Source organism: Amphiura filiformis, chromosome 15 (assembly GCF_039555335.1).
Source record: "Amphiura filiformis chromosome 15, Afil_fr2py, whole genome shotgun sequence".
Classification (NCBI taxonomy): domain Eukaryota; kingdom Metazoa; phylum Echinodermata; class Ophiuroidea; order Amphilepidida; family Amphiuridae; genus Amphiura; species Amphiura filiformis.
Window position 1 is genome coordinate 660,019 of NC_092642.1, and position 25,700 is coordinate 685,718.

General features: G+C 38.2%; 1 protein-coding gene across 1 annotated transcript; it reads right to left on the reverse strand.

The window, feature by feature from the left end:
• Positions 1-142: 142 nt before the first annotated feature.
• On the reverse strand, positions 143-12,695 carry LOC140172038 (ras-related protein Rab-8B-like). The gene is made up of 6 exons (XM_072195385.1): positions 12,354-12,695; positions 6,901-6,961; positions 3,825-3,885; positions 2,953-3,030; positions 2,348-2,437; positions 143-337 (listed from the first exon to the last, which is right to left on the reverse strand). The coding sequence occupies exons 1-6, from the start codon at positions 12,511-12,513 to the stop codon at positions 143-145; spliced, it is 645 nt and encodes a 214-aa protein (XP_072051486.1). The 5' UTR covers positions 12,514-12,695.
• Positions 12,696-25,700: the final 13,005 nt, after the last annotated feature.

Consider the following 25,700-nt stretch of genomic DNA (forward strand, 5'->3'; position numbering starts at 1 on the left):
ACATACATTGAGTTACAGTTCTTACAGCGTAAATATCATCCGTGGTATTCTCAGGATCACGCTTGTCTTTGGGATGGACTAATATATTCCTTAGGGAGCAATGGGGTTTCGTAGAGGTGGCAATGTTGTAACTTTTAAAAGTTCAGGCGATGCGTTCGGAGACATCTTCTACATAGGGAATTACGACAAGACCAATCGACTTGCTGTTTTCGTCTTTCTTGGTGTTTTTCTTCTCTTTGGGGGTTTCCATTTGTGTTCTGACTCTATCCATGGCGGGTATCCACAGGTGTGAAGCGCTTTTTGATGCTTTCTTCTTCCTCTTCCTTGTCTTTGTCTTCTGTGATGATATTGTCTTTTCTGTCCATAAGAGTTCTTAAACCCCCAGTTTCTGATGCAGAGGATGTTGGGATGCGAAATTCAGATACTGGTCAGTGTGTGTGGCCTTGCGATACACTAACAACTTGACAGTGCCGTCCTCTTGCCGAACAATCAGCATATCAAGAAAAGGGATTTTCCCATCTTTTTCTTTCTCGAAAGTAAACTTGATTGAGTTGGTATCGTCGATTTCGTTGAGGTGGTTAGTGAGCGGTAAAACAGCATCTTTGTTGACTACTTTCAATATGTCATCAACATATCGTTTCCTGAGTTTGGGAAATTTTTTTGTTTTTTGATAGCTACGGGACATGTTTTTGTCTCGTAACGTCCATTTGAAACACGATGAAACTCAGGACATCGTGACCGACCTCGAATAGAAGACGGCATGGACGTATGCAAAGCGGTGAAAATAACGTTGACTAAACTTCGATCTCAATTAGCTGGGCTTTTCCAACAGGATCGGACGAAGAGCGAAGAGGATATCGAGCTGGAAAGCAATGATTAAAGCGCGTTAATAATCGACTGTTCTTTTCTGGAAGTTGCTAATAAAAGTTTTAAAAAAGATAGAATCTTACGTTTGTTTATTCTTCTTCACCCATTACTATTAAATACGCCTAGGCGTGCGGTGAACGCTGTACGCCTATGATACTGGCGGCGCGTAAAATGGATGGATGGCCCCCAGCTTTGGCCGTCAGTGAGATGTAGGAATGTGTCTCGTCGGATTCGTCTATATGTTCATTGACTCATTTCCATGCTCATTTGCTCATTTCACTCCTCATTACCTGCTCATTGACTCATTTTAATGCTCATTCGCTCATTTCACTGCTCATTTACTCATTTCACCGCACATTTACTCATTTTACCGCACATTTACTCATGCTCATTGACTCATTTCCGTGCTCATTTGCTCATTTCACTGCTCATTTGCTCATTTCACTGCTCATTTGCTCATTCCCTCATTTCATTGCATATTCGCTCATTTCAGCACTCATTGACTCATTACCCTTAACAAAGGTAAGAAAGAAGAAAATTCGACTTACCGATTCAAAATGGTGGTGTTTTATTCACATTCACTCATTCATATTCATTATATCGTCAGCCTGCTACGCTAAATGCCGAAGTCATTTTTTGTTGTTGTAATTTTGAGAACACAGAACAAAATGTCGTTCAAGCATGCATCAATTACGTAATCACCCTAATTATTTCGGATTATTCCCTTTTATTAGTATCATTATCATTTGTCCTTGTGCAAAGATTGGTGAATAACTACCGTAAAACCTCGTCTACAAGCATATAGTGTGCTTCTGATGAAAGCTACATGAATCCAGTCGCCATTATGGAGTTTGAGCAAATAAATTACGGATCCAAGCATATACAAACAAGTATTATTTTAAGACCGATCTATTGTATTGGTTTATTAACGCTTGCTTCGGAATTAATTAAGCTTTTATAAACAACACTATAATGCTTGTAGACGGGGTTTTACGGTATGGTTAAATACATGCTTGACTCATATTTTGTACTTTGTTCTCAAAATTACAAAAAATGACTTAATTAAAAAAAGGCCGACGATTTTTTTTTTTTTTGAAATTTTTTTGAATTATTTTTTGAAAAAAAAAAATTGGTCTTTTGGGAAAAAATGTATATTTTCAAAATTAATGGTTGTTTTTTTTCATCCCAACTACATACACTTTAAGTACATATCATTAGACTTATAACGTTTACTGCGAGTACAGTTAAATATCAATAAAAATGTAAAAAATATCAAACTTTAATAATTTGCTACAAAATTTGTATTATATCGCGAATTTAAAAAAATAACAAATATTTGATATCAGAAGGACATTCCTCGTATTCAGAATGCAATTCGATATGTCTGATGTGCTCTCATGTCTGACAACCATACTGTGCAGACGTTGCTATCTGAGCCCATAAGCTTTAAGCAAACTTTTCAACTGTTTCAATTCCTTACTTGTTCTGCTTTAAGCTTTGAAACCATCCTCCTGTTCTCCTTGTGGCATTTATTTCCAATTATCATTATCACGACATCAGATGAGGCATTCTGCAATATAACATAAACATGCAGGTCAAGTTCACAACCATTTCAGTTTAAGGTGAATCATGAGGCAATTTCTGGAAATGAATGAGGAAACACTCTGGGCATATTTGAAGCTATTTGAAAGAGATTAATTAAGCAGTGGCGTAGATTTCTTTTTAATATGGGGGGGGGGGGTGGGGTTGGAAAAAATTTCTTGAAGTTTGCCATTTTTAAGCTAAACTGATGAAATTTGGTGCAAAAGTGGAATAAATTCCCACGAAGCGCGCAAAAAATTGCACTTAGGGGCTAAAATGGCCAATTATAAGGTTGGTCAGAAACACACATACAGGCGTCAACATTTGGGGGATGATTGTATAGACCACCCCCCGACAAAATATTATAACCCCCCTGGTTCTATGTAATTAAGCACGGTTAAACTTCAAAAGTGAAACAATATGTGTAAAAATCTTAAACAACTTGTGTTCTCTTTGAAGCAACAGTATTGATTTTCAATGCACCATTCGTTCAAGCATACGTACCTGTTCAACTTCCCGAACCCAATGTTGCATGTGCTGAAATGATTTCTCATGTGTAATATCGTATACCAACAGAATGCCCTGCAATTATCCAAAGCGATATCAATTTCACTTTATTCAGAGCAAATATATTATAGGGTGACATTTTGTTACTTATGTGACTCAAATCAAGTTGATGTCTAGCAAGGACAAGTTTGGATCAGGATATATATCATCAACATTGAGTGCAACAGAACTTTGCAATCAATAAGAAAAAGGCTGCCGGACAAATAGTAATTATAAGTGTGATTAATATTTATCCGGACCCTTTTAAGCTCTGCAAAACCCGATTTTAAGAGGTCCGAAGCTCTGAACTTTGAACTTCAAGATCAATGTTATTGCGTTGTTATTGTATTGACCGGTTATTTGTATGATTTTGGAACGCTCTACCTATTCGAAAGATTTCTTGGGGTTCCTGTGTCATAATTGGGTCCTTTACTTTATCGACAATGACGAAAAATTATTATGAGCAACTAGGCAAAGGATTTACATAATTTAAACTTCGTTGCATTGTAAAAAAAATTAAGTGGTCCATGCAGTTTTGACCAGACCTGTTGATCAATTTCAGACTTGTAACTAAGGGGTCCAAACCGTCCAAAATAAAAACAAGAAAGGGGTCCCAGGACGCGCAAGAATGAGACACCAGATCAGAGCAGCAAATTTTTTCATGTTTAATATGTATTATGCTAAAAAAAGTTATATTTGTAAAATTAATTCAAAATTAAGTTTATTAAAAAACACAACAACAACAACAAAACATTGTGCATTTAAATTCGTTTTTGAAACTGTTATGTGCTTTGAAACATACCAAGTTTTTTTAAGCTTTTTCAACTCACCGATGCCCCTCTGTAGTAAGCACTTGTGGTGGTGCGGAACCTTTCCTGGCCAGCTGTGTCCCTGAATAAGAAGAGAAACATGTCCATAAGGCGACGAAAAACTCTGTTCTACGGGCCCGATCGACCCAAATTTTACAAGAATTGGGAAACAAATTTTTCCTGTACAAATGAATGCCGACTCAAATTTCGAAAATATCAGGAACATTTTTTTTTTGTATTTCCCCAAATTGCAAAATATTTGCAGATTTGGATGATTTTTGGGGTCATTTGCAAAAAAAAAGCCCGACCGACCGACCCTACGTGAAAGGTCCGTCGCCCGTAGAACATGGTTTCTTATTTTTCGTTGCCTAATTAATACAATGAACAAAATGAGGCCATTAGTGACACTAGGGACTGTTTTCAATGAACAAATATTAAATACACTTATGGCCATAATACTCTTATATACATCATCGGGGTGAGGATTTCCACATACTTACGAATGTGATATTCCCGTACACGGTCCCAAAAAATCCGGTATAAAGTGCGCTATAAGTCATTTGTCACAAGGTAGCGATCAAAAAAAAAAAGCTTTTACTGGAAAAAAATATATAACATCAGTAAAATACATATATATTACTGTAAAATTGAATATTCATACGTAGTGAAATTAGAAGAATTGACTTCAACACTACTTAAAATTTGATCGCTTACCGGGAGCGCTTTCGGTGGACTCGCGGTGTTGGTGGGATCACCAAAACAAAATCAGTCTCTTCTACTGTATTAATGTCGCACTTGGCAGTGACGCATTGTAAACAGCGAAATTATTCAAACGAGAAGAAGAGATGTGAATGTGACTATTCCCGGGGAATAGTCTTTTTAAAATACTATTGCCTGGGGAATAGTTCAGTTTTTACATAGGCCTAATTCTTAAAGCAGGGCATAGCTAATTCAATGACTGCACTTTTAACCAATCAGATGACAGGAATCTATTATGGACAATTCCATGGTAACTCGTGCTACACTTTATCGCGTCCTTTGACAAACTTTATGCTCCAACCTTTAAACTCATTTGAGTGCTACGAGCCGTGACATGCCAAAAAATCACTCACTTTAATTTGTATGGTGTCCTAAAACACTATAAAGCCTAATTGATTATGATAAGTAACTACTATGTTAAGCTTGATTTTGATATACATAAAAAAGATTTGTCCTTCATAGTTTTACTTTTGTAACTCGTGCTACGGTAACTCGTGCTACAGTTTGTCCGCCCAAAAAGACGGAAACAAATTACATAATAAATACATTTACAAGATAAAAAACATGAAAAACATCATAGAATATGTAAATTTCAATATTCCTTGAGCAATTTAAAACAAAAACATGAAATAAAACCTTAATGAAGATGTGCAAATGAGATCCCAAATATAGGTCTTTTTCACTTAAAAAAGTAACAAATTTGGCCCAAAACAGGTTTTTCAAAGAAAATTCATGATAAACATGCAATAATGTAACTGCAAGTCGACTTAATTTAAAGAGTATGATAATCTCGATCATTTGATACCAAATTTGCCATTGCACCACTTGTAGTTTTGAATTTCTGAGCATTTTTCATGTTTTGGGTCATGTCCACTTTTGCTTGGAATTGCCCATATAAGGTCAGGTATATCATAGGAATTATTTCCTAGCCTCTTAATAGCTATTCAAGACACAAAGTATGTAAGGAATTAACTGTGCATATGAGATGTGGGTGTACTCCCGCGTTGAAATGTCTTTCTGCACCCCCTATAACCACAGAAAATGTTAAATTGTAATGATACTACAAATGGAAAACGTATCAAACCTAACTGTCGCTAAAATATATACCCTTTAATCAATAATAGTCATTTATTAAAAAAATAAATAAAGAAAAAATATATTGAAAAAAGTGGCGGCGCTGTTTAATGAGGCTCATTATGACGTCAAAAGGTTATCATGATCGACTTGCAGTTATCTCGACTGCAACAATCAACAACAATGTTTGATACAAACGCTATTTGTGGTCGGTTGTTATTATTATATTGGTGTTGTTGTTTTTTTCGGCCGTCCAGATTTCGGGCGATTGTCCATTGAGCCAGGAATTTCCTTTTTTCTCAAATTATATCGAACAGATCCTTCTGGTATCGGTCATTTTTGGCATTTTGAGCCTGATCTAATGTTAAAACTGAACAGTTTTGGAAGTCGAAATTAAACTATGCGCTGCTAGATAGGAAATCTCTGTTGTGAGTTAAAACAATTACTAACCCGTTGTAATCGGGGGATACCTTTATTCCTCCAGTATCACAATTCATAACCTTGATCATTTGTTATGCATCACATGTTTTAAAAAAGAATTCAAATACCCCGGGCGTCATCTGTTGTTATGATGGTCGTCAAGGACTGACGTCATAATGAGCTAATTAAGCACTTTTTCTATGGGTACAGGTTTTTCATGAGATCATAAGAAAGTTTGTTTCCTTATTTTCCAGCAATGGTTTGATGTTGAAAAGTTGATTAAAACTAATTAAAGGTATTATAGATTATATTGAAGTAAATAAATAGGTTTCAAGTTAGTATTATTTACTAAAAATTCAACAATTGTTACTGCGGAAAGACATTTCAACGCGGGAATAAGTGGCATTAAAGTCCACTGCCTGAACAAAAATCAAGTGTGGAGTTTTATTGTCAGCCTCTGGGTCAGAGAAAGGAAGGCAATATTTTAGAGTTCCGTGTTGTTTGTTGATCTCATCCTAGATCATTTGTCTCGAATTGTTTTTGTCTAATATGGTCTGGTTTACATGAGAAAGCTAAAATAGAACAAAATCAAAGTTTTTGCTTAATACTGTAAAAGTGGAAAATTTTTGTGCTACATTTATTTTTGCATTATATATTTGCGTTTCAAGCTTCTACCGTAAAAATAACAACACGCAAATATATTCCTTTTGTGTATAGGTAAATTTATGGAAACCTAGAATCGCAAAGTTAAAAACAATAATTGAAACCATGCAAAATTAGCAAGCGCTAAAATGTCCACTTTTAGTAAATTGAAACAAAAATAATATAAACAATGAGGACTTACCATATATGTAATTTAACGAATTTATCATCTATTTCTATTTGTTTGCTTCGGAAATCAATCCCTGCAATATAAAAAAATAAACACAATTGAAATTTGTATTAAATTTTACAATAATGCAAAAATGAATGGGTTGTTTTTGTATTAATGTCAAAATTGTTTCTACCACCAAATAAAAATACTTTTTAAATAAAAATTACAAAAAATCGCGGGGGTTTAATTTTCGCGCAATTCGTGGTAGAACAGGCAGCCGCGAATTTCTATTACCGCTAAAGTATTTATTACACATAGTACTTAAAGTGAATATATTTGGAAACGCCCACTGAACTGTCCAGAAATGATAGAATCGCAAAAACACAAAAACATAACCCAGTGAAATATCTTGTGGAGAGTACAAAGCTGTAGCCTAGTCAACTTTCCTAACCTCATAATTATATAGATTCCTGTCAAATATACCAAACCAACCCTTTTTAGCTTCCTTTTATGGTTCTATTTCAAGATGTTAACAGAAATAATTCCCTCTCATTTCAAGGATTCGGAAAAAGTATAGTTTGATGTAGCTGTGACATACCAGTCTTTCTCTCTCTATATATAATACAGTTTATAACTAAAGACAGCACAGTACAATAAGTAACGCAGCTGTTATAAATACGCAATCACAATATTTCAACATAGAAAGAAGGATGATTTATTTACGCGCATTTTGATACCCCATTTGTCCAATTTCGTCCCATATTTACAACACAGTAGTGTTTTAAAAGAAAAATACCCGAATTTAAAAGTTGCAGCTATTGTCTGTCCAAATAACTTAGACACCCGCTTTTTAGGATAGGCCTATATTTCGAAAAGTTTTCACTTTGGCAAAAAGTCATGAAAGAAAAGTTGCTAAACACGGTCAGACCTAACAGAAATTATTAGTAAAGCGATGAAAAAATATTCTTCCTTGTCTACTTTTATTCAATTTTGACCGATTTACAGCAAGATATCTGGGACCAGGCGAATATTCTTAATGACTTGAAACTTTTGATGGGATAATCTATTTACAGTCAGGGGTGTTTGAATATTGTTGCATTTTGATCAGTGATTCCACCCTCTTTTCTTTGATCCTTTTACTAATTCACAATAATGACGGTCTACTCAAATGCATTCAACAAAAGCACGTTTGCAATCTACCGCGAGAGATCGTCTCACACGCATAACAAATACACTACGATCAAATAGGTTGATGACAATATTTGATTGAATGGACTGCACTGTGTCATGATTTCGGTGAAGGACACCGGTCCAAATCCTTTGTGTGGAGCCAATCAATAATTTCATGCACAACCTCTATAACCCAAAAGATGTCACAGTTGGTGCATTATAACAAATGATAGGGCAAGTTACTATAGGGTCTTTTTATCTTTTCAGTTTCCGTAAGTCTATTGTTCAGATACGAAAACGCAAGGGATTCAGTAAGTTTACTGTAATCTGACTTCATTGTTAACTTTGAAGTACCAATCAGCTTATTTCAATAGGCGTGGGTGCCTGTGTCAATAAAGGCTGGAGAGACAAGGTTATGGATCACCGGTGTCATGGGTGTTAACACCGGTATTTTTTATGGTCTAGCGCCCTCTAGTCTTTGACACTGTTATTGATTCACATTATTACAAAATGCCAATCCGAATGAAAAGGTCCACTTTTTTCTGTAAAAACGTTGAAAATAAGCCCTTAAATCACAAAAGGTCCGCTTATGGGCATGTCGCACCCCCAATACACATTTCTAGTTTTTCCGTTTCTCCCTCTCCTCTCTTTCTTCCTCACCCCCTCCAACTCTCACTTGTTCAGTCTCAAGTATCCCCTCCCTCCCTTCCCCTCCCTTGCGAAATTTATCAGTATGACCAGAGAAGATGAGACTGAAAATAAGCTCTGCAAAAATAAACATTTAAAATAAACCCGAGTCTTGCATATAGGCCCAACCAATTGAATACATGAATCCAAAACCCACCCAAGTCCATGGGAAGTGATTTTGAGAAAAAAACCTGTGTATCATTTTAATTCCTTCAGTTAGATTTACCTGGTCAATATGGTAAGTTGTACGTGCAAATGGGTGGGTTATTGTATTAGGTATGACGATTAGCATTTCAGGGACTTCGTGGGGTTCATTTTAAATTCTGGACTTGGGTGGTTTTTTGAATCATATACAAAGACAATAATGTTGGAATGATATTACCACTAGTAAGATAATACAAAATAAAGTACACAGTTATGTATAATGTTGATAAGCATTCTGCCATGTAATATAAACCACACACTTTCCTTGATTAAACCCATTTTTTTTTCAAAAGTCGCTCTCCAGCAATGAAGATGTTACAAGTGGACTTTTATACATACTGGATTTCAATCAATGTGTTACAAGACTCAAATCATGGACTTGGGTTGATTCTTTCATACATGCTATTTTCACATGCTCAATAGACACAGAGGATGAATTTGAGTTGTTCTTTCAAACATATGACAGGCCTATGTATAGCAACACTTTCCCATGCTTAACTCAATTTGGCCAAAGTATGGACTTGGGTGGCTTTTGTATTCATATATTCAATTATCAGATTAGCTTGCCATTGGTACGAATGAATAGAATAAATTATCTTTGCTCCAATGCAATTCTTTTGTATTGCATTTCAATATAGAACATGATTACCAAATCACCACTTGTATGCACCTCATTGGGAGATATTTGACTATTTCAGACGCTCGTTTCATAGCCAATATGATAGGCTTTTGCTTATAACTTGGCAACATGGTTAGTATATATTTCAATGCAAGACTATTTTTAAGAGCCACTTACGTCTAGGCGTAACACAAGTCAATTTAGGACCGTAAAATTTAGACTCTTCTTTTGTCTAGATTAGCACCCAACCGCACATCTCAAGGTTTTATGTAAAAAATCAATATACCTTACCAAAACGAAAACTGAAATTCACGAGCTTCAAATTTTCAGTAACTAACAAAAGGCTAGAATAAAAGATTGGTCACACCTGGGAGACTAGCACTTCAGAATAACAATGACTTACAAAAACAGATACGGATACGGAAACATAAACTGAAAAGATAAAACGACGGTATGCGTCTGGAGTGTATTGTGAATTATACTCCTCACCAATAACATCAGAACATACATAGGGCATACAATTTGTATTTTCTTAGAATTGGGCCAAGCCAAAAGCATGCACAGAAGAAGATTCAAATACCGCGCCGACAGCTGGGATCACTGAGCTAATACACTAAGAATAAATATGCCAATTAGAAACACTGTCTGCATTTTATGAACTGAATTATATTTTTCATTTTTATAAAATGTTTTTGGTGAGGAGTATAATTAATTTACTATTCATCCATTCACTATCCAAAATCACCATACCTACAAATCTGTATAATGAGACCTTCCAAAATAGTGGTACCCAACTTCTACCAGATTATTTTTAAAATGTTGAGAAAAACCTTCCAATTTCAATAGAATTTCTGTTCTGGTAAACTCTCACTCAATGCTTTGGAAACACAAAAATCCCGTTAGGTCTCAGCGAATGTTAACACTTTTCTTTCATGACTTTCTTTGAAAGTGGATATTTTTTCAAATAAGTAACAAAAACTGGGTGTCTAAGCATGGAGGTATATAAATAAATGGAGAATGATCGCCAGAATTCTAATCTCTTAAGTGGAGATTATCCTATTACCTCTATTCAATGAGTCACCAAACTTGAATGACTAGCCACTTCAGCCAAGCTATTGATCTCCACGATGGTTATGAGACTCTACCATGGTTCATTGATCGTCACTCCCAAAATTTCATCATAGGAATTGACCCTACATTGACCCGTACCGGAAGGCTTGTAAAAGAGACTGTATAATGACGTCAGCTAGTCAATTAGCTGTTCAAAGTCGCCAGTTTTGATAGCTTATAGTTTCAATGTATGATTGTGCGAAAACCCGATGAAATTTGGATGTTCTGTTCTCAAGTTATGAAACTGTTTTCAACACTAGTTGTGCCGTATCTTGACAAATATACTTAGTTTTCATGTGTCATATATTAAGCTTTTAAGGGGTCTGAGGGAGTTCAAATATAGTGCAAATGAAAGCAAAACGTTTTTACCTTCCGATTGTGAAAAAAATTATGTTGGGCCAATTTGGGCCAATTGAGTTAAGAGCGAGTAAAATTTACCGGAAGTACTTCGAATTCAGCTAAAATCTTTTCATCATCATTAAATTTCTCATTTTATAATAAATAATTATCAGTATTTAGGCCTAAATGATTATTAATATTATTAGGGGCCATCATTTTCTTTGGAGGGGGTTCCAAATAGGCCTATACCGGGGGGGGTCATAACTTTTGGAAAGAAAAATAGGGGTCATAGCCTAATTTAATTTGTCAAGAATCATGACCAAAATGTAGGGGTCACAATATGACCACAGATATAGGCCTACAGATAGGGTGTTTATTTTATTCAAAAGACTGATTTCAATGCAATTTTTTGGCGAAAATGACATTTTGATATTAAATTTTCTGAAACATGAGCACTTTCCAATAAACATTATAAGTAACTGCATTTAGCACCCCATTGAAATAAATGACCAGTGAAACAGACTTAACAATGTAATCAGCTTAGCATAATCAATATCCCCTGAAATTGCCTATTCAACAATAATTGGTCATAACCAACGTAGTACAAAAGATGCTTGGCTAGATCATTCTCCATTTATTTATATACCTCCATGGTCTAAGTTAATTGGACAGACATTGTATTGATTGAAGTCAGCGCGAAGATAAATGGAGGGTTTTACGTGCCACAATGCTTGCGTAATAATCATTGATTGCAACTTTTAAATTCGGGTGTTGTTCTTTAAAAGCACTACTGCGTTGTTATTATTGAACGACATTTGACAAATGGGGTATTAAAATGCGCGTAAATAAATCATCCTTCTTTCTATGTAGAAATATTATGGAAACAATTATTAGTTCTGAAGCTATAGTCGTGTTTATAACAGCTGCAATTCTTGACATCTTTGATAACAATACAGAGATGTAATAGCCATACTTTGTCCTGTGGTTTTTCACCTCATTGAAACTTGTTGTTAGGTAAATGCTGTTGTTCCTTGCTTGGTAAATTGGATTTTTGTTGCAATTTCATTGCTGTATTATTTTCATATCGTCTTTTTTGTCTTATAGTAATTATTGCATTTAGTACTTGAAAGAGGTATAGAAAAGGCTTACCAGAATGAATGAATGAATGAATGAATGAATGAATGAATGAATGAATGAATGAATGTATGAATGAATTAATTAATTACTTTTATGGATGAATGAATGAATGAATGAATGAATGAATGAATGAATGAATTAGTTAATTAATTAATGAAAATATATAATTATATGAATGACCCCCCCCCCCCTCCATTTAGTATTAATCATGCATTACCGATAGTGGAGATGGGATAAGCACTTGGACCACAAAATCTCAAAATCAAGCCAGTTTTGCCTACATCTGAATCCCCTATCATCAATATCTTGAAAAGATAATCATATAAACGGCTCCTTGTCTTTCCAATGCTTGACTTTGTCACTGATGGCTCAGCCATTATAGCACCAGTACCACCGTCGATGGATCCTGGTAGTCACACAGTCTTCATACACATATGAAACCTGTATGATAACATCATGCAGTCTGCATGGTCATGATGATGGTGTCCTACACCTATATCTGGAACTTGTGTAAGCTTATAATAATTATTGTTTTAGCACCACAGGTACAGTGTAGCTTTTTTACACGTCAGCTTTACTTTGGTTTTCTTACTTATTACTAGTATATTAACAAGCTTTAACATCCGGGTTTAACATTGAATGACCAGCAACTTCCGCCAGAGATATAATCAGGGACGTGTCACCACTATAGGCTTGTCAAATTAAGAAAAATAAGTGGTTAACTCTCAACTTATTGTAACAGAACCCATTTAATCATCATTCACTTCAGAAAAGCATATTTAATAACACATCAAAAGTAGTGGAACAGTGCTTAATTTGCATCAATACGAAATACAGGGGTGAAATCTCAAAGTTGGTCAAATCTTTCTTTTAACAAAACCATACCAATGTATTGAAAAATGCATCAACCAACTGGTCTCAAACTGTTCCTTTAGCAAAAATGAATCATAGGTAACGTCGCAAAATATGTCAAGGGCAACAGGACTCAATATATTTTGATCTTTTTGCAAACAAACCATCTGAAATATGACAAACTATTCTCTTTTTAAATATTCTTACATGTGGAGTAATATAAAAACATTTAAAAATTTTCAATTTTTGTCCCCTGTTTAATCCAAATTTTGACATTTGACCATTTCCCCTATAACTCAAGAACTTTACATCGGAGATAGCTCAAAGTATTCTTTTTCTAAATTCACCCGCTACATAAGCGGCCATTTTGGATTTATGCAAATTAAGCACTGAATTAAAGTTTTAACTTCAACACTACACCTGGGCATCAGGCGAACTTATTTATGGAATGGTTTGGGCAGCAGGCTCTTAGCACTTACCCAGCGCCACCATCGTTCTGGCCTTCTGGGCTAGATATGTCGACGATACCTTACGGGCAATTCAAGATCAACAAGTCGATGCTTTCACCACACACATTAATAACCTTTCGCCTTCCATTAAATTCACCATCGAGCGCGAGGAGGACGAACAAATCGCCATGCTGGACACCATGATTAACAGAAAGGAGGACGGCACTCTCAAGGTCACTATCTGTCACAAACCGACACACACTGACCAGTACCTGTCTATGGACTCACATCATCCACTTCAGTCGTTGTCAACGACCATTGACGGAAAAAGAACGGCAAGTAACGTCACGTCTCGAACCCTGACGACACATTGTGCCAAGTAACGAAAATTGTAACGACCTTGGTACGACAATGGTCTGCGAATTTTGTCCGGAGGGGACGGATGTTGACTGTTGATGGCGAGTCGTTTGCGAGTACCTGCGGCATTGCAACGGTGGTCTGCAATTGGTTACGATTTGTAAACGATGGTCCACGATTTTAAACTTTTTGAGCTCTCTGAGATGGTAAAATGCAAAGTAAAAATGTAAAAGTTAGTAGATTCTTCTCAAGCACAGCACAGCGTATGTTTGAGTGGGTGACCAGAACGTTGTGAAGAGTGGGGACGTCAAAGTGGACTATACGATCCGGGCACACACAGGCTTTGAAGTCGGCCGCTGAGTCACGTCATTGTCGCCGCAATTCACCGTCAGCCGCCGTTCCTTGTCGTCAGCCAATCCGCTGCCAGCCGTCTGACCTCCTTGCTTGTTGTCGGGCTCATCGAGACATCGTCACTCGTTTCCTGCCGCAGCCCGTTCGCGATCCATTGCCGTCGTGTTGTCTCATCCGTCAGCGAATCTGCCAAAATTTTGTGATTTTCACATCCGTCGCCTTTTTCGTGGGTTATCTGTCGCCAGCTTTTAACATGATCCACAGTCAAACTACATTTTCTGAATCCTTGTGGAATGCAGAATATTTTGGAATAGGTTTAAACAAAACCGGAAAAAAATTGGGTTTGGCCCTGTGTAAACTTTGACCCTTGATATCTTAGAATGCCCAAAGGTGCCCATTGAGCACCCGTTAGATTCTTATTCTATACACCCCAGACATTATATCTAAAAGTAAACCATGTTAGTCATACCTAAATTTACACTCACAGTCGGTCAAGTTCTACCCGACTACACAGACGGTTAACATTTGTTTACTACCATTTTGTAGAACAACAATAAATATTTTTTAAATAGAAATGTTACAACAAGTACAGTCTCATATCTACTATACTAAAATAACCAGCGAAGTCTGTGTGTGTGTGTGTGTGTGTGTCTGTGTGTCCGGCTATGCGTTTCACCGCGCTTCGACGCATCGATCCGATATTTCGGATATGGATAGGTATCGGGAAAAGCATGTTGACCGGGTGGTTTGGAAGGTCACCGGAGGTCAAGGTCAAAGGTCAAAATTTCAAACTTTGTCCGATCGGGCCGAAACTTGGTGGGTGGAATCCTTGATACGAGGGGAATGTATGCGCGAAATAAAATCCGAGGTCAACCGAGGTCAAAGGTCATTACGGAGGGTTCAAATTTCAAACTTTGTCCGATCGGGCTCAAACTTGGTGGGAGGAATCCTTGATACCAGGGGAATATATGCGCGAAATAAAATGCGAGGTCAACCGAGGTCAAAGGTCATTACGGAGGGTTCAAATTTCAAACTTTGTCTGATCGGGCTCAAACTTGGTGGGTGGAATCCTTGATACCAGGGGAATATATGCGCGAAATAAAATGCGAGGTCAACCGAGGTCAAAGGTCATTACGGAGGGTTCAAATTTCAAACTTTGTCTGATCGGGCTCAAACTTGGTGGGTGGAATCCTTGATACCAGGGGAATATATGCGCGAAATAAAATGCGAGGTCAACCGAGGTCAAAGGTCATTACGGAGGGTTCAAATTTCAAACTTTGTCTGATCGGGTTCAAACTTGGTGGGTGGAATCCTTGATACCAGGGGAATATATGCGCGAAATAAAATCAGAGGTTAACCGAGGTCAAAGGTCATCACGGAGGGTTCAAATTTCAAACTTTGTCTGATCGGGCTCAAACTTGGTAGGTGGAATCCTTGATACCATGGGAATATATGCGCGAAATAAAATGCGAGGTCAACTGAGGTCAAAGGTCATTACGGAGGGTTCAAATTTCAAACTTTGTCCGATTGGGCTCAAACCTTGATATGAGGGGAACACGTAAAAATATAATCGAGGTCAAAGGTCATCCAGGGGCTGCATTTTAAACTTCGCCTAATTTCGGGTAAAACTTGGTGAAAGTAATTCTCCATATCATGGGAGCATGAACAAAATCAAACCTAGGTCACTCGAGGGCAAAGGTCATATGGGGTCAGTATGCCCAACTGGGCTTAAAAGTGGTAGAAAGAATCCTCGATATGAGGAGAACGTGTCAAAAAGTCATCAGGGGTCAAATAGCATTGCCATCAGTTACTCTCACAGCAACGGGTGAACTAGTCTATACTATAATAATCATAAGCTCTGTCTGTGTGTCTGTGTGTCTGTGTGTCTGTCCGGCTATGCGTTTCGCCGCGCTTCGACGCATCGTTCCGATATTTCAGACATGGATGGGTATCGGCCGTGCGCTGTTTACCGGGTAGTTTCAAAGGTCATCGGAGGTCAAGGTCAAAGGTCAAAATTTCAAACTTTGTCCGATCGGGCCCAAACTTGGTGGGTGGGATCCTTGATAGGAGGGAATATATGCACGAAATAAAATCGAGGTCAAAGGTCATTACTGAGGGGTCAAATTTCAAACTTTGTCCGATCGGGCTCAAACTTGGTGGGTGGAATCCGTCGTATGAGGGGAGCATGAAAAACATTATATGGAGGTCATCCGAGGTCAAAGGTCAAAGGTCATGGATTTCAAATTTTGTCCTATCGGGCTCAAACTTCGTGGGTGGAATCCTTGATACGAGGGGAATCTATGCGCAAAACAAAATTGAGGTCAACCGAGGTCAAAGGTCATGTAGGGGCTAAATTTAAACTTTGCCCTATTGGGCTTAAACTTGGTGGGTGGAATCCTTCGTATGAGGGGAGCATAAAAAAATTACACCAAGGTCATCCGAGGTCAAAGGTCATCTGGGGTCAAACAGTATCGCTATCATGCCAGTGCTCTCACAGCAGCAGGTGCACTAGTATATATAATGAAAGCCCGGAATGAAAGTCAGAGATAAAAAGACTAACCGCGTCTGACGTCATCTATCAATCAAACTCGAGCAGGGTTTGTTTACACGTGTCGTGATGATGCACTTGCTGAACGCCGCCGGCGGTATAACCGGACGCCTTATTGTTCATTTTGCACCTTCAAACATACACACCATCTCAAAAGTTAGGTCTTTATAGTAGGTAACTTTCTTTCCCGAAGGCACCATGTCAATAATGCTTAGGAAACTTGCTTTTTGTCTTGTAAAAGTACGTATTAACTTCTTCGCCATTTTCTGCTATTCCTTTTCTACGATCGGCACCAGATATCATAAATCGGCCTTCCTTTTACGCGCTATTAACCAATCAAGGATAGAAGGGAATTTGATTGACAATGACGTCAGACGCGATTTAGTCTTTTTTATCTCTTTCTTTCATTATAGGAAGGCCTGATTACGTAGCTCTACGAATCGGAATGATCCGTTTTCAGCTGGCACAGTTCAACAATCACATTATAAGTAACAAAATTTGACATTAGGTGTGCTAGATGAGTTTTCGTACCTAAAATATTCAAAGGTCATTTGATGAATGTACAACCATATTGGGCTTACAGAACTGTGTCCTAGTAGATGAGCATGTATGAAATCCTACTACTTTTATAAATGCAAGGCCGTTTTCCTTTTAGGAAATAATACTGACGTATAATAGGGCCTACAATGTTTTCAACCAACCAAATACACACAAGCTTTGTTCCTCCTTTTAATGGTCGATGTTCATTGGCATGACATTATCAACAAATTACAATGTCATTCACTCGAATTGTTTGCTTGTTATAGTTTGTTAATTTCCGGCAAATCATACATGTCATAGGACCCTGTTTATGACAATCAGAGTATTAAATCAGTTTTAAAAGTTTGAAATAGCAAACATAATTCAGTAACATACGTATGATAATATTGATGTGATATTTTTCTAACTGCCTTCACTACACTGCAAAATCAGTGTTTCAAAATTAAACACTTTTCTAAACAAAATTTTAATTGCCTTCACTTTGTAAACACGTTTAGAGGCTACACATCATGTGTCAATTTTCTGAACATTGGTCAGTGATGGTGTCCAATGTCTTAACATCTGACATCCATATTCTAAACGTTTCTAAACACATTCTTGCATCCTACTTTCTTTCAAACACAACCCTCCCAAACCAAATTATAAAAGCCTGCTGCAAAATGAATAGCGAACAAATAATAGGCGGATATCAATCAGCCATCAAATCAAGCGGAGACCCAGAATTAGACGATGGGAAGATGGTGTTAAGAGTGTAACACAACTAGGTATCACCATGCCCCACCTAGCCCTTGATAGCCCGGGAAGTTACATCTCCCCGCAACACTTCACGATACCAAGCGGAAGAAAAAGTCAAGTCAAGTAAAGTAAAGTAAAGTAAAGTAAAGTAAAGTAAAGTAAAGTAAAGTAAAGTCAAGTCAAGTCAAGTCAAGTCAAGTCAAGTCAAGTCAAGTCAAGGGCTGTCATTTTTATCGGAATGTTGGGTCATGGGGGTATAAAAAATGTATACCAAAATTAGGGGAATCATAATTTTGTACACCAAAAATACCCCTTTGACATGAAATCGGCTTTTTTTTTTTTGGAATAACGCTGCAGCGCGCTGTATTGTGGCAGAGCGTAAATTATACATCTAAATCCTTGTGATCAGATGAATAAATTGGTGTAATTAGTGTAATACATATACCGAGCCTTATTCCAGATATCTCGTAACCAACAGATGTTGCCATATCTTCATTCACATCTGCATACACGTATTCATGTTGATGATATTGTTGTGGCGATATATTATTTTATATCCCGTGCCTTCTATTTTAATTTATTTATTTAATCAAAATTATGGTGTCATTCACCCCGAGTGAGATCACTCTCTGGTATCATTTAGATTAGACTATCGTAAAACGTCGCAATGGTCTTTTGTAAACGAAGGTCTTGTGGACGACGCAAACTGAACATGAGTTGTAGCTTGTAGTAGTCACTCAGAGGCATAACATCTCTCTACAAACTCTCCGTGTGCGTCAAGATTTGAACACAACTTCTTAGTTTAGAGCGAGAACAATTCTCGCTAATTATTACTTGATAATGGAGTTTGTTCTACTCCTAGTTCACTTGTTAGATTTTATATAACGTTTCATACGGAATGAAGAAGATGTAGTAAGAAATTGTGGTTTTCATTGTCTTCATGTTTGTGTGATAATATTCGTATTTGGCTGAATCTGAGAGCCTAAATAAGACCCTGGTCGAACCTCTAGTTCTATGAAGAACTTTATATTAGCGCCCCTACTCATGCCAAATCTACGATGAAGAGCCGAGGAGCAGAACTACCAATCAGAGAGACTAGACGAGACGAGTGAACCAAGACGCATCTACCAAGCCGTGTGATTATTCCCTGGTACCTACCTCGCCGCCTAAAAGATTTAGCGAGTCCTATTCCCAAAGTTCTTTAGAATATTCATCACGTTCACCCGTATTCAATGTTTCGTATTCGTGTTTTTTATCCGTAGTCTCCAAGATCAGTTCGGTGTATGCAGTATTGCAGTTCCTTCTGGTTTATCATGAGTGGCATCTTATTCTTCTTCTATACAACACAATAAACGTAATTATAATGAGAACAGCGATTGAAATCAAAGATATCGCAATTATAATAGTCAAAATGTTTGGCTGCAATTTTTGTCCCGAAACTATTTCTTCGCGTCTCATCGTGGGTGCGAATGACCATGATGAAACTTCTTCGGTCTTAACATCTGGTTGGTCAGACGTTGTTGAAAATGGCACATTTCTTTTCAAAAGAGCAAGGAGCAAGTAATCGGCTGGGACAGAACCGGGTGGTTCATTACGCATCTGAATTCCAGTCCTATATCATCTTCTAAAAATTTATATTGATGAGAAAACTTTCCCTAGCAAGATACACAGATGGTCTTGGATCACCACCGGTGATTGTGCAGCTAAACCTAAGTGAATCACCAACATAAACTGTACCATCGTTGATGCGATTATAATCCAGATCATAAAGATCACTGATGGGAGATGTATCCGAAGGTGGAACTAAGATAGAAAGTTGTCCAGATGTAGCACCTAGTCTAGAGCGATATTCGTCTTCACGCTCGATACCGCACCCATACTGTCCCGCGTCAGATCACTCAAGACGTGTGATCGTTAAGTAGCACGCATCTAGATATACGGAACAGATTACTCTGAGGCGTTCAGCGAGATTTGGTGGCACACTTTCCGCAATGAACAGTTAGGTAATACATGTAGGTTGAATCCCTAAACCAGATGTAGTTGGCATCAGTACTGGAAAACTATGGTAATAATAACAAAAGGTATAATGTACGATTTTGTCGATTGTGGTCTGCTTGACTCCTTTTTAGCACAGATTATAGCTGTGTTCGAAGTGTGTCCGAATATAGTATAATGGAAGACAGAGAGACGTCATCTGTCAATCAAACTCGAGCACGGTGTGTTTACAAGTGTCGTGATGATTTGAGTTGCCGAACGGGCGCCTTATGCTAGTTTCATACTACCCTGCCGCTTGCCGCTGAGCGGCGTGGCGCACGCGCATTGCAGGCAAACGGACACAATAAAGGCTTGTCATTGGTTGAAACGCCCTGCCGCTTGCCGCTGCGGCAAGCGGCAGGAAAGTATGCTGGAGGCTTTATTGTTAATTTTGCACCTTCAAACATACAAACCATCTCAAAAGTTAGGTCTTTATAGTAGGACACTTTCTTTCACGAAGGCACCATGTCAACAATGCCTAGAAAAGTTGCTTTTTGCCTTGTAAAATTACGTAATTTTTCACCATTTTCTGCTATTCCTTTTCTCCGATCGGCACAGATAAATCGACCTTCCTTTTACGCGCTATTTAATAACCAATCAAGGATCGTAGGGAATTTGATTGACAGTGGCGTCAGACGCAAACTAGTCCTTTTTATCTCTGTCTTCAATTATAATGTCTGGATCAACCAACTTAAAGATCTTGTTGTCCAGGGTGACATGTTGCGCGCTTCCATCCTTGAAAAGGCAGATCATATTTGGAAGTCTTTCATTTTTAATATGCCTAAAGGTGTCATGAAATTCATGGTCAACTCTTTTCTGGACACCCTCCCAACAAAAAATAACCTCAGCCGTTGGGGCAAAAAATTGCCCACAAACTGCAATTTATGTCTCAAAAAGAAACTCTTCACCATGTTTTAAACCACTGCCAGATTATGCTCGAACAAGGCAGGTATACTTGGCGCCATGACTCTGTCCTTCGTATCATCCATGACACTCTTCAGGAAATAGCTGCCCCATCATGGACCTTCTATTGTGACCTAGCTGGTACAACCAAAGTTGCGGGGACCACTATCCCTCCTGATATTTTGGTAACTCAACAGAGACCAGACCTGGTCCTCGTCAACCGCGACTCAAAAAAGATCATTGTCTTCGAGCTAACTATTCCGTTCGAACAAAACATCAGAAATTCTCACGACCGCAAGGTAAACAAATACTCAAGTTTGATCATGGATCTTCAGGGACAGAGTTATGACGCCAAGTTATTTTGTATTGAAATTGGCAGCAGAGGCCTCATTACTGACGACAATAAGTGCAATATTCAAAACATTTTCACCTCTGTTTCATTGGGTAATAAACCCCACAAAATACTGTGCAAGAAATTTCAAGCCAACCTCAGTAAACGTGCAATACTGGCTTCATATGCAATCTTTTACTCCAAATATGACCAGGACTGGTCAATCTCCTAGGTGCTTTTGTAATCTGTACATATCTTGAAATGTTTATTGTTTTTAATATATTTTGTTTACTGTCTTTCATCCATTTTACTCCTGCAGAGATATGGCAACTGAATTCTTTCTGATGCCATACTCTTGTCTGGATTTGTATGTCTACTTTTCGATCTGTTTTGATGTAATTGTATATAATAAAGATTGAAATGAATAAATAAATATTATGTCTTTATTCATTATGATAGTGGACACTATATAATGCTATTAGCAGGTGGTGTAACTGACCCAGGCGAATTTAAGGGAACAGATCCATTAAGAGCATCTAGGAAGAGATATCCAAGGTCCAGATTGTAAAACATGGCTTGAGTAACATATCCACACCCATAAGAACCCGAATCGGTAGTCACCAATGACGATATCGTTAGGGAACAACTATCATTGGGATAATTTCGCTCATATCTAACTAGTATGCGAGATTTGATTTCATCTGGTATATTATTAAAGGAGTATTTGGTGATCCTAGCATCCTCAATTTTCTAGCAATTTTCCCAAAATTTCTGTTGATTCCGATTTTACGTTTACGAGTTATGCATGTGTCGTAATTCAAATTTGACGATAGTCTTGCTACACGAATTAACCGGCATTATGTAGCCAGAGGTTTCCAGTGGTAAGCCCTATAAAAATCTCAACTTTTTTGAGAAAAGTGGGAGATGATGCTGTGGATCACGCAATGCCCTTTTAATAACCTCCTTTATATAGCTATAATAATAATTAATGAGGGTGTATGAGTCGCGATTTTGACGCCACCAAAAATGTTGTAGTCAATGTGGAATGTCTAGAAGATTACATACCAAAATAACGTTCTGTCCAATGAATCCATCTACTCTTCCAATTGGGGTTTTAACAGTACGTAGCATCATAAACGAACATAAGCAAAATAATGAATAGTGACAACATTGTACCATGCATGCACATAATTATATTAACATAAAACATGAGTCACTACAAATTGTGTTTTCCAGTCAAAACGTTCCATGCTAAAAGCATGCTCATACTCTCCCATCGTAGGACGGTGTGTACATTGCAAACGGACTTGCATCTGAGGCTCAAGTAGCTAACAAGGAAACGTTATGTATGGTTATATCGGTTCGACAGTACTTTACTTTATTTCATGTTCACGGACATCAACCCGGTACATTGACGAGGAAGTCAAACTAAAGGCAACATGCACAACCATGATACAAAAACGGATCGTGAACTGCGTCATGATTATATTGCAAAGAGGAGGGAACCCGGGGAGGGAACAGACTAACCCCCTGTGTTTTTCCAGTGGGCTTTGTCTCAATGAAAAAAATGTATTGGTAGTCTCTGATCAGAGGGACCAAAGTAAACACGTTTGAATTAGCTTCAATATAGTCTCGTTTCCAGCCAGTTTGTGCTTCTCGATCACTAAACAAACCGCCTGGCGACAACGTCAGTACGTCTTTTCATATTGACTGAACATTACCCTGATCTGAGACCGTGATGAAATGGCTGTCAATTATGCACGAGTACCGCACGCTTCTGCAACCATCAAGGGTACCGCACGCTTCTGCAACCATAACGGGACGCCGATTTTGTAACCCATAGGAATACATAGGAAAGGGTTAGGGTTAGGGTTGGGGTTAGGGTTAGGGTTAGGGTAAGTGTTAGGGTTAGGATAAGTGTTAGGGTTAGGGTAAGTGTTAAGGTTAGGGTTAGGATTTAAACAAATGTTGCGTCCCGTTATAGTGCAGAAAAAAATTACGCGTGCCGCACTAGGCTTCGAATTCATTGGTTGATGGACAGCCAAGTGGTGATATAAATCCACACAATACACGTGAGTGCGCGCTGCTACTTCTCTGGCATGGAAGGCGATATCAGACGAAGATCGGTGCCCCCGGGTCGACGTCTCAGTGGCTGCCGTCCGTCTAGTCCGATTTTGCGCTTGTGGTTAGCAACAAATCTGGGCGGTATTATGTTTATTGTCACTCCTACATAAGTCATGTCCTAGTTCCGCAGTCACATGGTTCCATAGCCAATTGAAAATCTTTTTATATGGAAATTCATTAACCAATCAGCGATTGTCATTTCATTCAAGATTAACGCCAGACAGTTTGTTTAGTGACGGAGGAGCACACATCTACTGGGACCGAGACTAGCTTCAACCCGGGCTTCAACATTGGTTTTATCAATAACGTACTCAATACCACGTGCATTTCTTAAACCGTAGTTGATTCGATCCTAATAACACCATTTTATATTCTGTACAACGCGACATCTAAACGTTTTCTGGCAACCTCTTATGCGTGTCGTTTTGAGAATATCACACCAACGTTTTGCTGTGACTGGGTAAGATTAGGTGATAGCTCTTTTTTGGCGTTTACGGGGTATTCACATAAGTAGCCGAAAGGCTGGGTGAACATGGTGGTTCCTGAGAACTCTCTGTTTCCTTCTTATCACCATTATGGCCACTGTGAAAATCGATATAACGGTGCGTAATTACCATTACTGAAGGTACTTTGCTATTCTTCGAAGCCGCGATATCTTTGTTCAAGTCCGCATATGCGTATCCATGTTCATCTTCATTCGTGTACGCTTTCAATGCGGCTTCTTGTTCAAAAAAATCTGGAGAGATAGGGGAGCTGATACCTCGTGGCATCCCGTAACCGCTGAAGTCTATGTACTGATGCGTTATTCCAGATGCCTCGGAATGATCTTCTGCAACTTTGTCGTTCAAGTCAGCATAATCATATTTACGTTCATCTTCATTCGTGTTAGCTTTCAATGCGGCTTCTTGTTCAGCAAAACCTGGAGAGATAGGGGAGCTGATACCTCGTGGCATCCCGTGACCGCTGAAGTCTATGTACTGATGCGTTATCCCAGATGCCTCGGAATGATCTTCTGGAACGTTGTCGTTCAAGTCAGCATAATCATATTTATGTTCATCCTCATTCGCGTTAGCTTTCAATGCGGCTTCTTGTTCAAAAAAACCTGGAGAGATAGGGGAGCTGATACCTCGTGGCATCCCGTGACCGCTGAAGTCTATGTACTGATGCGTTATCCCAGATGCCTCGGAATGATCTTCTGGAACGTTGTCGTTCAAGTCAGCATAATCATATTTACGTTCATCTTCATTCGTGTTAGCTTTCAATGCGGCTTCTTGTTCAAAAAAACCTGGAGAGATAGGGGAGCTGATACCTCGTGGCATCCCGTGACCGCTGAAGTCTATGTACTGATGCGTTATCCCAGATGCCTCGGAATGATCGTCTGGCACGTTGTCGTTCAAGTCAGCATAAGTGTATATGTGTTGTTCATCTTTATCATTGTTTGCTTGCAATGTTTCGTCGTCTCCTGTTCCAGTCATATCCAGATTCACCTCCGCGTATGGCCTTTCATCTTGTGCAACAATGTGTCCCGTATTTACAGGCTGATGAACCTGATGTTGATTAGGCACATCAGATTTGTTTCTCTTTCTTTTACACAACAAAGCAACTGGAATAACCGTGATGATAAGAAATAAAACTATGGTAATAATCACAAAAGGTACAAAGTACGATTTTATCGATTGTGATTCATTCGAGTCCGTTGTAGTGTGTGCAGTTATGTGTTCATGCATAGTGGACGTTATAATGCTAGTAAAAGTAGGTGGTGCAACTGACCCAGGCGAATCTTCAGAAGGGAAAGATCCATTAAGAGTATCTATGATGAGATAGCCAAGGTCCAACTTGAGAAACATACCGTCTTGACTATCATATCCACACCCATAAGAACCCGAATCAGTCGTCACCAATGAAGATATCGTTAGGGAACAACGATCAACTGGATAATTTCGCTCACATCTAACTGATATGCGAGATTTAATTTCATCTGGTATAATACTAATAACCTCGTTGAAGCTATAGTATGGTTCGGGATCGCGGTACCAAAATATAACATACTCATTACGGATGTCTTGAAGATCACATACCAAAGTGACGTTCTGTCCAATGAAACCATGTACTCTTCCAATTGGGGTTTTCACAGACCCGGTCGCAGACTGGCCTCTGGTAGCCATCATAAACGAACATATGCAAATTATTAGTGATAACATTGCACCATATATTAATGTAAATACATGCATGAGCCACTACAAAATATATTGTTTGTCAGTTAATTTGCCAAAAGCATGTTTTGTCTTCCCACCATCGTCACTGTACTGATGCAATATGTGTACTGATTGCAAACGTCGA